General features: G+C 34.1%; 1 protein-coding gene across 1 annotated transcript; it reads right to left on the bottom strand.

Moving 5' to 3' along the window:
* Positions 1-15059: 15059 nt before the first annotated feature.
* Positions 15060-15974, bottom strand: LOC109810431 (PLASMODESMATA CALLOSE-BINDING PROTEIN 5). Its single transcript, XM_020373900.3, has 3 exons — positions 15576-15974; positions 15465-15492; positions 15060-15369 (listed from the first exon to the last, which is right to left on the bottom strand). The coding sequence occupies exons 1-3, from the start codon at positions 15886-15888 to the stop codon at positions 15198-15200; spliced, it is 513 nt and encodes a 170-aa protein (XP_020229489.1). The 5' UTR covers positions 15889-15974; the 3' UTR covers positions 15060-15197.
* Between the last annotated feature and the right edge of the window lie 1318 nt (positions 15975-17292).

Raw genomic sequence — 17292 nt, 5'->3', positions numbered from 1 at the left:
TAGCCGCCTCCTTCAACCGATCAATCTCACCAGCTGTCGTAACTGCCTCGGCCTGAAACTTCTGGATGACCAACTTCAAGTTGTCCGCTTCCCTTCGGTGCGCATTGGAAACCTTCTTTAAGTCCTCTGCTGAGGAGGTAATCCTAGCATTAGTAGCCAAGGCCTCCTGCAAATTGCTTTCGGCCTTTTTAGTCGGCCTTCAAGTCGACCCTCACCGATCGTCGACCTCATCATTATATGCTTGGTGACTAGCGAAGTTCGAGCATCGAGCTCACATAAGAGCTTGTACTCGGCCTCTTTAAACATCCCCTCCAAGTACTGAAGCCCACCACTTGAGGTTACGTCTAGGCTGACCAGATTCTCGACCTGAGCAGAGGGCACCAGGAAGTTGGACCCGGCCACCACCGCAGGCACGACAAAGGCGTCGCACCCAGACTGGTTAAGAGTCTGTTGCTTCACGCGTTTAGAAGACGAGCTTGGACGATTCGTCTCAGTGATCGCCTCGGTAGATCTCACCCTAGATGAGTTGCCTTTTTTCTTCTTCTGCTCAACCACTGGTATAGCTACGTCAATCGGCTTCTCTCGCTGGATCTTCAAAGCGGACCGAGGAGGCGGGACCATCCCACTCGCCTTTGCCGCTTTGGCTCGGTTGGCAAGCATTGCAGTAACATCCATATCATCACCAGTACTAGCCATTAGTCCTACAACAAAACAAAGTTTAACATCAATTTAAAATAGTGCAATATAACCGAAGTAGGAAGACATACTTAGCAGTGTTAACTCAAAGTTTGAAGTTTCAAAAATATCTAAAAGGCCTAAGACAAGCCAGCTTTTCGGCAATTTGTCAAGGAAAGCAACAATCTCTTGGTCCTCGGCGTGGAGCCCAGACTCGGTCATGGCCTCGAAACGCGTCGGGGTCTTCGTCTAGTAGAAGGGGAACAACTTTGACCCTTCTCGGTCGAAGAAGCAACTCGTCAAGTTCGAAACCCAACGGATTTTAAAGAAACCACTATTAAAACCCTTGTAAGAGGACGTGAATGCCCTCAAGAAACCACGCTTCGGTACCCGAGCCAAGGAAACCCATTTCTTCGGCCTGCTCGGACGAAAAATGTAGTAATAGAGGAATGTTAGGGGTCGGGGAGTGATGCCACCCAGGCAAAGGCATAAGTTCTTGAAGGCTTGCATTGCCACCCAAGCATTCAGATATAGCTAGGTCGGCGCCACATTTAGGGTTCGGAGCACCCCCATTTGAAAATCATCAAAGGGCAACTTTATGCCCAAATCTTGGAACCAACACATGTACGCGTAGAAGAAGTCGCTCTCCTCGATTCCACAGTCCAGGAATACAAATTCGGCGTCCAGGTCCTTGTCGTTGCACGCCTCGGTGATCAAAGGCAACTCGCCCTCCCCACTCCCGAAACACTTCTCCAACTTGATGAACTTATTTAGTAAACCTTGATCGGAGAAGGAAGAGAAGTAGATACCGACTTCCCCATCTACCCACTTATACCTAGGCATCTCCATTATCCCGTAATCAATCTTGGCCCGAGCCCCCACACAACCCCCCACCTACGTCACTCGCCTTGGCTTGATAGGCCCTTTCATCCTTCTCTACCGAGGACGCACCGAACCCTTCGTCTCGGCGGACCACTACGGTCACAAGGGGAGGTAACACCTCCACTACCTCGTCCCCACTGTCCACTTGATCAGTGAAGTCCGAAGGAAAGACAACTTTGCACTGCAAGGGCGACAACCTTGACACCTTGCTTGAGTCTGACCCATCTCTCGTAGGTGAAGACCCCGAAGCCTTTGATGATGTCTAGCTCCTAGCCGAAGAATACGCACTATCCATCTAGCACTAGAACCAAACAATAGAAATTCTCACCTTACTCGGTTGTCTCAGTCGTTCTCTGATGATTGATGGCTGTGAGAAATTTTACAGCACGTAAAAATCCAAACACCTACCATCTATTTATAGGCAAGGTCAAAGGGAGAGGTGAAAAGACGTCTCGAATCTTCAGCCGTTGGATCAAAGCCACTCAATGGTCTAGATCCCATGATTGTTGGGCTCTCAACCGCCACCTCAGAACCGACAACGTATTCCACGTCCAACGTGGCGTCACTAATGTCATGCCCCGCCACCCGTGGTCGGCAAGGCATTCGACGTCCAACATGGGGTCACTAATGTCGTACCCTGCCACACGTGGTCATGACAAGGCATTTGACGTCCAACATGGCATCACCAAGGTCATGCCCCCCCTCACGTGGTCGGCAAGGTTCGACGTCCAACATGGCATCACCAAGGTCATGCCCCCCCACGCATGGTCGGCAAGGTTCTCCACGTCCAACATGGTTCCTACAAGATCATGCCCGGCTACGAGTGGTCGGCAAGGTATTCCACGTCCGTGGCACCATCAACGTTATGCCCGCTAACGCCTGGCCACCCTTTGTCGAACATCTGTTTCAACGGTTAGTCCGTATACTCCCAGGTTAGGGAGGTTCGGATCCGAGGCACTAATTATCGCCTTCGTCCTTCTAGTCCTTGATGCCGCGGGGGTTGTATACCAATGGTAATTGACCAGGCCGAACACACGATTCGGCCGGCCCGGCCGACCATATCTAGCATGACCGACACGGTCGGCTCAGTGACACTGGTCGGTTGGCTCGGTCAGAAGGATCCAAGTACACGAGGACACAAAGTTAAGTCAGGAGAATCAAGGAAAGATTAATTTACTTAATGTACCGGTTTAACCCCCTAATTTCCTGGGGCCTAGTCCCTAATCACGTCCCAAAAACAACTAATATAAATAGACCCCCAACAAGGTACGTAACTAACTTTAACTACCGCATTTAATACGATGATCACTTACTTAAGCGTCAGAGTGTCTTTGCAGGCATCCCCCTTTTCTTCGGACTACCTAGAGCAGAACGAGAAGACCTAGACCCAGGACCAAGATCGCGATGACTCGGATTAACAAGGTGCGTATCCTAATACAGGAACAAAAATCATGGAAAATGATTACTATTTTTTATTTTCACTATCTTTTCTAATAATTGAACATAAAATACTATCTATCAGTATTTTGTGTATTGATTACTAATAAAGAGATAATTGAATTATACTGTCATGTCCTGATTTCTTAAATATTAAAAATCCTACTGTACATGTTAGACTATTCGACCACACTTACTCGACACCATAAAGGGTAAGACCCCAATTGGAACCTTCAGCAACCGATGGGAGAAGTCCACTTGACTATACTCCCAGCCATTCAATCATACTTTCTCGGCACCATAAAATATAAGACCTTATAATCGACACCTTCGGCGATCAATGAGGAAATCCACTTGGCAACCCATCCTAAGGATCCCCCAGCACCATTCGGCACGATTAGTAGTCGAACGAGTAAATGCCAAGTGACATACCTCGACATCTTTGGTGGTTGACGGTTGTTCGACACCCTCGATAGCCGAAGATTCAATAAGGAAAATTTGTTATGGTTGGTTAATCATCTCTAAGTAGTGATTACGGGTTAACCATATGTATAAACCAATTAGTAGAGTATTATCTAATTCGGTAATCCTGGTAAAGGACCCATAAAAAACTGGGCTCAATAATGTCAATATAAATAGTTCACATCTTGAGGTAAAGTTACTGTTTATTTATTACTATTGATATTTGTACTTGTCCTAACTTGAGCATTGAAGTGTCTTTTGTAGGAACCTCCCCCCTTTACAATATCTGCTCGGAACTTTTGTTTGACCCTCAGACTATGAAAAGATTACCAGTGTGTCCTTAGACAAGTACACTTACCTATACTTTTTGATCAAGAAAGGATCGAAATTAGATCTTGGTAATATTTCTTGCCAAAGAGTATTGAAGAAAAATGAAAAATAAATATTTCTCTCTGCTCCCTTTCATAGCAGTAAATTAATTCATGCTATATTTAGATGTCAACAATTATCTTTTAATTAATTTTTAAGTCGTTTAATGGAATTTAAGAAAATAATAAGGAAAATTAAAAGCCAATCTGGTACCAAATTCTGAGAAATTATATTTGGACAATAAATTTCTATATAATAGAATTAGATGAGTGAGTCCATCAATGAATCTACTTGAAGTAAGATATTTCTTCTAGAAATGGGAAGGCAATAACATCCATATGCGGGACTTGATGTGGAGTAGTCCTAATGTAAAATGTGCATAGGGTCTTCCCTAGAAGTACGTAGATTTAATACATATATTTACAAGGAATTGACATCGACTATTTTCTTTTTGGCTTATATATATTGCTGTTATGATATTTACACCGGCATGAGTGTGACCTTTTGGCTGTTATGAGATTTAATTTACATATGGTCCACTCCAGTGAATTTAAGTCCATGTGCCAACTTTTCAAATTAAACCATAGCTAATGTGTTTAAAACATTCTAGCATTTTGGGTACAGTTAGGTTGCTATGAACATGCTTAACTACTGTTTTTACTCGAGCTCTACCGTACTGTTCATTGCTCATCTCATCATTTACTATTCTAGCTAAGGATCGTACTGAAGTGCCACAAGCACAAGACAAAGGCATATGCATGCCACAACTCATCAAACAGCTACAACATAACCTACATGTAGCATAAATTATTACGTATTCTAAGATTATTATGGTCCTAATGAATCTTTACCTGATATATAATTGAAGTTTATAAACTATTGCATGATATGAGATTATTATAGTCCTAAAAAATCTCTACGTGACATGTACTGGAGTTCTTAAACTCTTTATTGTAAATTGACAAAATTCGGTTAAATGTCGTTTAGCGATTGATCAGAATAGATGATGAGTCGTATAACAATTTCTCCAATGTATAAGGAAATTGTACCTTTTCATTTGCTAGAGTAGAAGTAATTGTATAGAATGTGGATGATGATGCTTGCCATAGTTCTTAAAGCCTTTGGTCCCATTTGCATGTGGAACAATAGATGGTCATGTCAAATGCAGTGAAGTAAAACTATATCCAGTGCAGTAACAAAAAAGTTGAGTGGTCAATTTCACTCACAAACCCCAATCCTCCTACTATCAATGTTGTCCTGAAAGTGGTAAAACCATCAATACTTGCACAGTTTTTAACATAGAAATAGTTTTACAATTATATGGTGGGGTGGCCAACTAAAGGGTGGTCCAGGTTTGTGAGTTTGATAGGTTTCGGATCAACCTGTAAATTTGTGTATAATTTGATTTGTTTGTTTTACGATCTATGACAGCCCCATCAAGAGAAAATGAGAACAGGAGTAAGGGGGGAAGAGCAGACCATGACTAAACGGTCCCAAAGGAAAGGTTGAGAACATAGAAGTGATTGCTTATTTTGTATTTGTATATTTTATAAAAATATATTTTTATCAAAGGAATATAACATAATTTTATTCATGAGATATTTGTTTATAGAGAAAAGTTGTGATATATAAGAATTGAATATTTATATTATCCTATTCTAAAAATAAGGAAACAAACCGACAAAATAATCTCATGATCATATATTCAAACAATAACAAAAATGTAAAGTAAGATAGATTCTGCTAGGGTTTATGTTATGATATTTGTTTGACGGGAATAACGGGTTATATATCGTTGTTATTTTTATCTTAAGTATTTGCATACACAACTTCATAATAATTAGATATTGTTTACTTAGGTCAAATCTCTCATGGCACCCAAAAAATCTTCAATCAATGAAGTGTATGTGTACTTTATAAATTATTGTTTTCATTCTTATTTTAATGATGTGAAAACTTATTTGTATCCTAATAAAAAGAGTCAAAACAAGAATATCATTATGTTCTGTTTATTGTTGAAACTAGAAGATATAACTCTATCTCACCAAATTGGTTTTTTAAGAATAAATAATATTTTTAATTATAATTTCATATTTAAACAAAACGTCAAACTCCAATTTGTATTAAAAAATACAAATATTAAACTACTAGAACTAACAATTTTGAATAATGAGTTGCTTATGCTTTGTTTAGTATTAATTACATTACTAGTCGTAGTTAAGAAAAAAATATTATTAATCTTAGAGCATCCACAATGAAACAACTCCATTTGGATGCGCTTCCAATGAGATCTACCGGCACATATCAATCATTTTTGCTCTTCCTAATATAAGTAACTCCAAGCACTTCATCTCTACAATGGAACAACTCTCTTTGAATGCTTCCAATAGATCCCACTAAAAAACTTACATTATTATATTTTATTAAGAACTTATTTATTAATTTATAATAATTTATTTATTTATAAATTAATTAATTTTAAAAAATAACCAATTTTTTATATATTTTATTTTAACATTATTTAAATAATTTGTTCGCACAACCTGTGATTGAATCCATAGAATATGAAAAGAAAGAGTTGAAATTTTTTTGAGAATGATAGAGAGAAATTAGAAATATTTAGTTGTGTAATTTTTTTTGTAAAAACCCTTATTTATATATAAATAAAAAAATAATCATTACATTTATAACGATAAAATAATTTTTTTTATAATATTTATTAGTTAATTTACATGTTACTAACTAAAACAACCTTTATCACTTCAATTCAATTATTTCTAATGATCACGGACAAAGAAGCAACTTACTTCCTTGAGAGAGGTATTTTGTGAGTTACCAATAAATATGCTCTTAGTTACTATTTATTGGTATAGAAAGATGGCAACGTATTTTATTTTTACCAAATTAAACGGACCGGCGTAACAATCATGGATCCTGCAATTCATCCCAGCTGAATTGTCTTACATGGTATTCATGTCATATCATATGATTCCACATAGTTTGTCGGTACAAAACAACGAGACATTTGTCAGGAAATAGGCTCGAGCATTTCGCCATGTTAAAAACAACATAATTTCCGATCTCCACGCAGAATATAGAGGCTGAATTAGAGGAATCATTAAGACAAAATTAAACTAGAAAATAAATTTCCATGATTTGTGATTTGATTTTCACATAATTCTATAATCACTCTCATAAAATCTCATTGAATATACTTCACACACATATATATATATATATATATATATATATATATATATATATATATATATATATACACATAGATAATATACATATATATATATAGTAACTTAAACATAAGTGATGGAGGACCATCCTTAAAGCATCATATAGGGCTTATCACAAGGTCTATGACAAAAAGAGCAAAGGAAGATGGAGAGCACACCATGCCTAAAGCCATGATCATCATGTGTGTGGATTTTGAGCCCTCTCCTTAAGTCTATCTAGTTATTTGCTTTCTTTTCCATTTTTACCCTTGTAGTTTGGGACACATTAGATATTAGAATTTTATTTTATATTTTTATTTAGCCTTTATATTATGAGGCACAATTAGTATTAGGATTTATTTTGGGACTTAGACTTGTGAGGTCAAAATCCATTCTTTTCTTTTCTAGGCTTAAGGGTATTTTAGTCTTTTAAGAGAGATGAAAGCCCATTACATTTGGGCTGCATTTAGGGTGGGGGACGCCTTAAAATTTTTGGCCAAAGTTCCTTAGAAACCTTAGATGCTCTCTTCTCTCTTTATAAGTACTGTAAGCCCTCCTCCTTGTTACCACTTTGGAATATATGCATTTTGAGTGGACAATTTGCCTAAAAAAGCCTTCCTTAGTCACCTAGGACTTCACGACCATATCCTCTCCTCTCATCCTTAAAGTGAGCTTAGAGTTCCCTTGAGTAGGCTTCACCGAGCCTTGGTGGAGAGAGCTAGCCAAGAGCATAAAAATCACCATCCACCTACCATTCTCCTTATTCACCCACCTTCACTTCATCACCCATTATTGTCTTTCAATCTAACGGTTGAATTTATAAAATTCACATTAAAAATATTATTTTGATAAATTAAATTTTAACATTGTAAATAACCCTTATTATTACACTGGTGTTATTATAACCCTTCTTTTTTAAAATATTATTTTTATAAATTAAAATTTAATATTTTAAATAAATTATTAATTAATTAACTTAATATATTTATTCATCTTAAATCTAAGATATAAAATTTAAAAAATATATTTATTCATGTTTTATTTTCTAATTATCAACCATTAATAAAATACTAATTTAAAATCTTATCTAATTATATTATAATATATTCATATCAATTTTAAAACTAGATATTAGTATGTTATTTTTTATCATCATTAATTTATAAAAATAAAAATTTAAAATGACAATTTTTAATAATATTTATTTTTTACTATAATCTATTTAGTTTAAAAGCATAGGCTACAAGTTATTTAAGAAAAACTTATATTACACTTAAAAGATTGATCTATTTGAATAAAAATGAATAATAATAATAATTATTATTAATATTATTATATTAAATTTACTATAATATATTAAAATTATATATACTTTTATTTATCTTTTTAAATATTAAACTTGTTGATTTATATAATAAAGTGAAATTTATAAGTTTGTTGAAAGATAAATTCATATTCTGTTTACAACTTTATTACAATTTTTTTTTAAAAAAATAAATTATTACTAATATTAAACTTTAAAATATTAAAAGAAGAACAATGTACGCATAAGATAAATTGTTTTTATTTTAAATTATTAATATTATTATATACAATATTATAACATAAGTAAAATATTTATCACAATTATAAATATAATTTATATTTTCAAACTATTTATTTATTAAAAATTTTACTTATAACAATATATAAAAATAAAATTTTTATTTATAAATTTTTGTGTTATATAAAATAAATAATTATCTTGTGTATTATACATGGTTAAATTCTAGTTTTAATAAATTGATTAAATAGAGAAAAATGATTTAACTAATTGTTAAGTTAGTTTTACTTTTTATTTAACTATTTATATAAAATATAGTGTATATGTGGAGGGATCAAAATGACACCAGTGTAACTTTTACACCATTCAATAATTTTTAATTAAATAATTATTTTTTAAAATTGACCGTTATATTGAAAGTTTCTTAGTCCTAAATTATATATACAAAATTTGATATTAATCTAAAATGATTTGATATATATCTCATTTATATAAATCAAAATTGACTTAATATATACATTTTAAAAATATTAAAATATGAACAATTTGATCACCTTTTAAATGTTATTCAATTTTTTTAAAAAATAATATATACATATAAGATAATAAGAAATCATAATTTAACAGTTAAAACGATAGAACTTATTTTTTATATAAAATTATTGAAGATGTATTAATTATTAAAAGCCACACAAGTGTCGTTTAATTCACACACACATATATATGTGTGTGTGTGCACACTCTAGCACTACAACAAAATTTAGTATTACCGACAATTATTTAATGATAATAAATTAATTGCCTCTATTTTATTATTTAATAAAAATATTAATAACTATTATATAATAGCCACTAAAAATATATTTACATCACATCATAATTTACTATTAGCGACAATTATTTGTTAAAAAAAACTTAAGTCCCAAATCCACTAGAAATAAAATAATTAAAGAGTATATAAGTGAATAATAACTTTCACCTTACAAGTATATACTTAGAAGAGAATCTTCATCTTCTAAGTCTCACATCAATTAGAGTTAAGGTAACTAAAGAATATTTGTACTTATCTTACAAGTCCTACATCGACTAGAAATAAGATAATTAAAAAGTATTATAAATCTTTTCTTAAATTTTTAGCGGCAATTTTAAATGCAGTAACAAATGACACAAAAATTTATACACTTTTCCCGACCATTATGAAGGTCTTTACCAACATATAAAATAATTGCCGGTAAATGTTTCAGCGACATGGCATAAAATGGCTAATGTGTGAAATGCCGGTAAAAGATTTTGTAGCAATTTTTATTGCCACTAAAAGTCATATTAAATGCCACTAAAAGTCCAGTTTATTATAGTGTAATTTAAACAATTTTATACTAATCAATTTGTTATTTTTATTTTTATACTAATAGATCGTAATTAAATTATTTGATTTAATATCTTGTTATTTGATTAAAAGATTTTGTATTTTAAAAAAATATTTATTATATTCCAATAAATATTATATGCTAAAAATATTCATTTATCACATAAAATAAATATTTGCTCTGGACAATACTAATCTATAATTAAAATCAAAAGTTGTTCAAGACTCTTTTATATCATTGAATTTTTTTAAAGTATGAGTATCGTCTCCCAAGGAACTTGCGCAACACTTTGCAATTTCACTTGTTATACTAACTAAGCTACCGGAAAACAATAAGAGTTTGATATGCTGCAGTAAATAATGTAAACAAGCAATAACAATTCTTTTTGGTATTTTGGTAAACACTTAGAGTGCAAAACTTGATTCTAATGCAATATTAATAAATTGTTGGGGTTTGACTTCACTAAATCTTCCTCTCATGTTTATCACTAAGCTCACAATAGTTATTATTCATAATTTATCAATCACTCTCAAAAAGTTGGCATCTAAGTTTCTAACTTAAACTATCAATCTCTTGCATAGTTTAACTAAAAAACTAGCTTTAAAAATCAAAGCTTAAGAAAGACCAATGGCATTTACTCTATCTCTAACAATAAGCACCATTAGCTGCTCTATTTCAAGTCAAAGGTTTAAAATCATTTCTCAATCTCTTAAAAATCTCGAGTTCAAGTTAAGGGTGATCAAGCCATAACAAGCATTATGCACAGAAACAGAATAATAAAACTGAATAACAACTTAGATTGATAGCTTAGAGTTTACACATGAGAATGGGTTTAGTTACATCAAACCCCAACAAGGGTGAAGTTAGCTATACATAGACATGTAGAACTTTACAAATGATGAAGAAAGGAAGAAGCTTGATCTTGAAGGTTCTAGAGCTCTCCAGCCGCCACACAAACTCCAAGAATAATCCTCCTTGCTTCTCTCCTCGAAAATCTCCCTTTTAGGTCATAAAAGCTTTTGTCTTATGTGAATAGTGACATATCAGCACAATCCAGGCTAAGCGTGAGATGCCACGCTGAGCTTGAGGGAAGGTATGGAGTGAAATGAGGTTCTGGGACTCCCGCGCTCAGCCCCAATTCCTCGCTCAGCGTGGGGATCAAAATTTTGTTCCAGGGATTTTCTGCCAAGCTGAGGCTAAGCCTGGATATGGGGCTTAGCCTGGGGACTTAACCAAAAATTCCTTCAACTTCAAATTCACCACTTTGTGCTTGACTTCCTTCCTTCTTTCCTAGCTTTCTCCTAAACTACAAAACAACAACCAAATACTTGTAAGTTACCTAAAAACATGATCAAAGACAAAATGTGTTCACCTAATAATTTAGATATGTTTTGAGTTAAAAACAAGGCCTAAAGCAAGTAAAATTGATATAAGTACTTCAAACTAGGCCATAAACTTAATGAAATCATAGCACTTATCAATAAGTCTTGGCAAACCGATCCAGACATTATGCAAAAGGAGGTATTACGTTATTATAAAGATTTGTTCTCTTCAGATTCCACAAACTCCTTAATGGATATGCAGAATGACGTCCCTCCATAGTTGGGTGCATAGGCTATTGTAGGCGGAACGATTATGGGTATGAAGTCTTTTAAAACCCGAGACTTGATTGTTTCCAACCTTTTCACTATAAACAATATTGGCCTATAAATGAACTTTAGAAGTTAGTTGATAGTGCTTTTAGGAATGGTTACTCATATCCTTCTCTTCTTGAGACTCTAATCATACTTATTCTGAAAATGGATAATCCAGTTTGACTAAAGGATTTTATGCAATGTGGCTCTTAAGGTTATTTCAAAGGTCATAGTGGCTAGACTTCATCCTTTTTTAAATGATCTTATTGGGCCTTTTCAAGGAACCTCTATACTAGGCAAGGGTACTCTAGACAACATAATACTAGCATAAGAAATTTTAAACTTCATCCATCATGACAAATTCAAAATTGGCTCTTTAGTTCTTAGGATCAACCTAGAAAAAGCATATGATAGGGTTGACTGACAATTTCTTCAAACTACTCTTGTTCACTTTGGATTTCTAGATAGAATGTTGCGATTGATCATGGGTTTTTCTCAGTCGTCTTTATCTATCTTGTGGAATGGAGGCAAACTTGAATCTTTTACTCCTTCTCCAGGTTTGTGACAAGGGGATACTCTCTCCTTTTATCTATTTGTTCTTTGCATGGAATGCCTAAAACTTAAGATCCATGAGCTAAATTGGGTGGATATTTGGAAACCCATCTTGCTCACTCGTATAAGGACCCCTCTTTCTCACTTACTTTCTATAGATGATGTCCTTAGATTCTGTCAAGCCAGCTTGGATCAAGTGTAAATTGTGGCCTCTATTATAAAGGAATTTTGTGCAGCATCAGGTTTGATGGTTAACTATACTAAGTCTCAATTTATTACTTATGGTTCAATAACCCAACCAAGATGTGAGGACTTTAAGGTATTTTGGGCATTACATGTTCATCAAGATGAACAAACAAGTCTCTCGAGACTCCTATGATACAAGGTAGAGCTAAGTTGTATGACTTTAATCATATTATGGATCGAATTAATGATCATATGGATGCTTAGAAAAACAAGTTGTTAAACAAAGCTAGGAGGTTATGTCTCGTGCAGTTAGTTGTTGCCACAATTTCTATCCATGCTATGCAATAATTGTGGTTACCACAAGACATTTGTCATGCAATCAATCAATCGTGCAAGTCTATGATATGGTCATCTTTTGGTAATTCCAAATTATGGTCAATAGTGGGATGACCCACTAATATAAAGCCTAAGTCTCATGGAGGTCTAAGAGTTAGAGAAGCTAAGCAAGGTAATATTTCTTTGATAGGAAAGCTTGTTTGGGATTTGATTCACTTCCATTGGAAGCCTTAGGTGCAAGTCATGAGGGCAAAATATCTACAACGGAGGTGCATTTTGTAAGCTACTAAGAAGGCTAAGGATTCATATGTGTGGGCCAACATTGTTAAGGTTCTATCTTTGCTCAAGGAAGGTTTTGTGATGTGTCTTGGCTCGTGGACCTCTTTCTTTGGTATGATAATTGGTTGGAAACCAATCCTCTCTGTATGGTGGTACATTATGTACATATATCAACAATTCTACACTTAAGGTTGCTAATTGCTGGTCCAATGGTGCTTGGAGTTTGGATGCCCTCTTTACACAATTATGGCAAGCTAGTCGAGATGAGATAATTCATATTTCAATACCTTTATCTCCAATAGGTACTGATTCGTTTATATGGAGTGGGGATCCTTCAGGCTGCTACACTACAACTTTAAGATTTAAAGATTTTGCTGCAACTTGAGCCCAATTTCAGTGATCAAACATGGAAGATTCTTTGGCATTTACAAATTCCAAAGAAGGTGAAATTTCTTCTCTACCAAGGTATCCTTGATTCACTCCCTAAAATAGAAAGAGATTTAGTTGTCATTTATTTGAATCTAAAACTTGTTCCTGTTGTTCTCATTGCATAGAAGACACGTTGCGTGTAGTGCATGATTGTCCTCACTCTTGTTAGGTTTGGTTGCGAATAAGAAACGTCTCAGCCTCTGTGTTTTCTATATCTGAGAGCACTACCTAGTTTAGGACCATGGTGTTACATTCGGATGATATCCGTCTCATTATGATTACCTAGTGGATCTGGAAGTCAAGAAATAACATGATATTTAATGATGATCGTTGAACTATTGGTCAAGTGATTTGCATGATCATAGGCTCTATCTTGCAGAAGTCCATTTATCGAAAACAACATGATTAGTGGATGGATTGTGTAAGATGGACACCGCCAAATTATCCTTATTTGAAGCTTAATGTAGATGGTAGTTGGTTACCAAGCACTGAAATAATGGGTTTTGGTGGTGTAGTAAGAGATTTCACAAGGAGATGGATTTAGGATTTTGCAAATTCTTCATTGAGTAGAGACTCTTCGGGTAGAGTTGTTGGTTGTGGAAGAAGAGATACATATTTGTTGGTAGATGGGTATTAGATTCCTTATTTGCGAAATGGATTGTAAGGAGGCTGTGCTGATGACTCAAGGATTGTCTAGTGCGAGGGAAGATTGGCAAATGCATATAACTATTGTACAAAGAATTCGTTATAATTTGGATAGGGATTGGAATGTTACTCTTGATGTAATTCCTAAGAAAATCAATAATGCAACGCATGCTCTAGCTGAGTGGGGAGCTATAAATACTATTGGTCAAGTGATTTGGAGGAGTCCTCCAAATTTTGCTCTTCATGTAGTAGGACTAGATATGATTTCTGAGCACCTTTATCTTTCTTTTACTATTATTTTTGTAATCTACAAAAAAAAAAAAATCCACTGGCTTTGAAACCTCTCCAAATATGCAGAGTTTGCCACTTCTCTGGAATTCATTAGTTATTCAAGCTGATGTAACTCATGACTATTTTCGTAGGTGTGAATTGCTCAATAAAGATAGTACAAATGAAATAGATTGCACAAATATTTCGTATTTAAAACAATGACTCGATATTTACGGATTTTCCGCAGTCACATTTTGTTGTGTTAAGATTTATATAAGCTGTGAACAATAATATATGTGACGCAACAAGTATCAAGTTTGTTTGAAGGAATCACGTTACACTATTGTGGAAGTACAGAAAGCTAGGCTTAATACACAAGGAATTATGTAATTATACATATAAAACAAAAATGAAAAAATAACGAGAGAAGTGATCAACAAGTTGCAAACTCACAATTGGTTGGGACTAAGGTGGATAACTCAAGCTGCTTCTTGATTTTAAGCCTGCTTTCATTCAAGTGTGCCTCTGTTGCCAGAAATCACTGCCACTGTGGTTGAGATGGTTTAAAAAAGATTGGAGAATTTCATCACAAATCTACTTTATTGTTCTATAATAATGAGTTTGTTTTGCATTTCACCGAGTTCTTTGTGCCTCTTCTCTCATATTTGTTCTTCTAACATTAACCATGATACCAATTATTACTTCTTAATTTGGAAAGATTGTAAACTCTAGCAAGGGAAGCCAAAATAAGTGCACACAAATAACATTTCAGCAGAGAGAACAGAACACAACCTTCCATTTAATCAGATTTTAATTTCTCAATCAACACTTTGCTAGCAAAGCTACAAGTGTCTGCCACTGGCACTAGAGCATAACAATACATAAATAAAAGTCCCACACATTATTATCCAAAAACAACCCGTGATACTGAAACTATAGACAAGAAATGAGTGGTTACAATAAATGGCCAAAACCACCACCTCAGAACAACTTCACCGCACCCACTCGTGTCTGCACCGGGCATCAATCCCATAGATGATTCCGATCCGGAGAAACTCCCATTGTTCACCAACGAACTGCATCACGAAATGGGCCTTAAAGTCTTAAACTTTCACAACCCCACAAAATTTTAAAATTTAAAAAAACAAATTGAACTCAATTAATTACCTACCTAGAAGGAAGCCGGCAATTCCCGTAACCTGAAAAATAAAAAAGTAATATTTAAGAAATATAGGAAGAATAATAATAATAAATAAAAAAGGGTGGAGTGAGAGTGGCTTACTGGGGTTGAAGGAGGTAATGGCGGCGTTATTATCGAAGTTGCAATTGTCTTCGGAAATGGTGTGTTTGCGGAAATAATCGTTGAAAGCATACGACGCCGTATTCTGCACATTGGAGGGGTCGTAGCAGGGTCCTCCTTCTTGGATGGCTCCGCAATCAGCTCCGCCGGCACCGCAGGCCCACTGCACCGCCGCTTGTAGCGACGCGTCCTCGGCGTTGTTCTTGGCCGCGCACCACACCTCCCGCGACGGAGCGTCTCCGCCGGCAAAGCCCAATAGAAGAAGAAAGAGAGCCAAAGCTGTGGTAATGGGCATATTTGAACTCAGTGAGTGAGTGAGACCATGTTGTCGCTCTTCAAATCAAACGTCAAACAGTGTCGGGAACTTCTGGGCTTTTTTGTCCTTTTGTCTTTCCTTTCGTTCACACCATTTTTTATTTCTAAATTCTAATTAATGTTTTTTTAAGCGTGCTATTGCTATTGGAGGGGCCAACTATCTAACAATTTTATAATAGGGAATTGCTACGGTACCCTCAAAGATGGAAGGGTTTCAATACATTTTTCTATGTAAATTCATAATTTTTTTTTAAAAAAATTTATTTAATTATAAAATAAATAATCTAAATTATACTATAAAATAAAAAGTAAGATAAAATTATAAAGATTAAAATTATAAGTTTTCAATAATATTATAAAATATTAAAGAAAAAGAAAAAATTAATAAATAGTAGAAATAAAAAGTTATTAAAATTACAATATAGAAATTCAAAAATTTAAGACAAAAAGACAAAAAATATACTTAAAAAATTATTAAAATTAAAATACAAAAATTCAAAAATTTTAAGTGAAAAGATAAAAATATACTTAAAAAATTATTAAAATTAAACTATTTAAATATATAATAATATTATTACAAATAAATTAGAATATATAAAATAAAAATAAAATGACTAAATAATTTAAAAATTGAAAGGATAAAATATTATAAATATTATTTAAATAAATTACTAAAAATATAAAATATAAAAAACTGTACCGGTACCCTCTCAAATAAGATGGGTACCATAGAATTTCTCTTTATAATAAGTAAATATGTAGGCATTAATAAATCATAAAAAAGTATTTTGTTTTTAGTTTCTTTTATTATTATTACTAAGAGGGAAAGAGATTCAAACAAAATTTTGAGGAAAAATAATTATTAGTTGTGTGTAGAGTCAAATAATATCATATAATTATAGATTCAAATTATGGTATATATGGTGATTGTAATTAAGCATGGTAATCGGACGCAACGTTTTTCGTTTTTACTCTCACAAATTTAAATCGTCTTGCTCTTGTTTTTGATACTTGCTGGGGTAAAATCTGGGTACTTATCCTCGTTCATACGGGATTCAAGTTTTCCTGCCCTCGTTCCTACCTTTTTTTTAAAAAATAAATATGAATAAATTTATAAAAAAATAAAAGAAAAATAAAATAATACATATAAATATTTCTAATTTTAATTTATATATATAAAAATAATTTTTTAATTATATTATTAAGCAAGGCAAAAGCAGGGGTGGGGGCAAGGCGAGTATTAACATCCTCATCCCCACCCCCTCCCCCTCCCTCCCGATTTTATCAATCAAGAAAATCCGAACCCGATAAAGACAGGTTTTTCGCGTTCAAATCGAGGCGGGTTCGGGTGGGTATTCACGAGAGCGGGTTAAATTGTCATGCC

This window comes from Cajanus cajan, chromosome 10 (assembly GCF_000230855.2).
Source record: "Cajanus cajan strain Asha chromosome 10, NIPB_CcT2T_4, whole genome shotgun sequence".
In the NCBI taxonomy this organism is placed as follows: Eukaryota; Viridiplantae; Streptophyta; class Magnoliopsida; order Fabales; family Fabaceae; genus Cajanus; species Cajanus cajan.
The sequence above is the reverse complement of the archived record's forward strand: the minus strand, read 5'-3'. Positions and strand labels throughout refer to the sequence as shown.

Bases quoted from the DNA above. Each gene is read 5' to 3' on its own strand.
- LOC109810431 (XM_020373900.3), bottom strand. From the start codon at position 15,888: ATGCCCATTACCACAGCTTTGGCTCTCTTTCTTCTTCTATTGGGCTTT. The intron at 15,493-15,575 runs GTAAGCCACTCT...TTTATTTTTCAG, and splicing joins CATTACCTCCTTCAACCCCA to GTTACGGGAATTGCCGGCTT. The intron at 15,370-15,464 runs GTAGGTAATTAA...TTCGTGATGCAG, and splicing joins AATTGCCGGCTTCCTTCTAG to TTCGTTGGTGAACAATGGGA.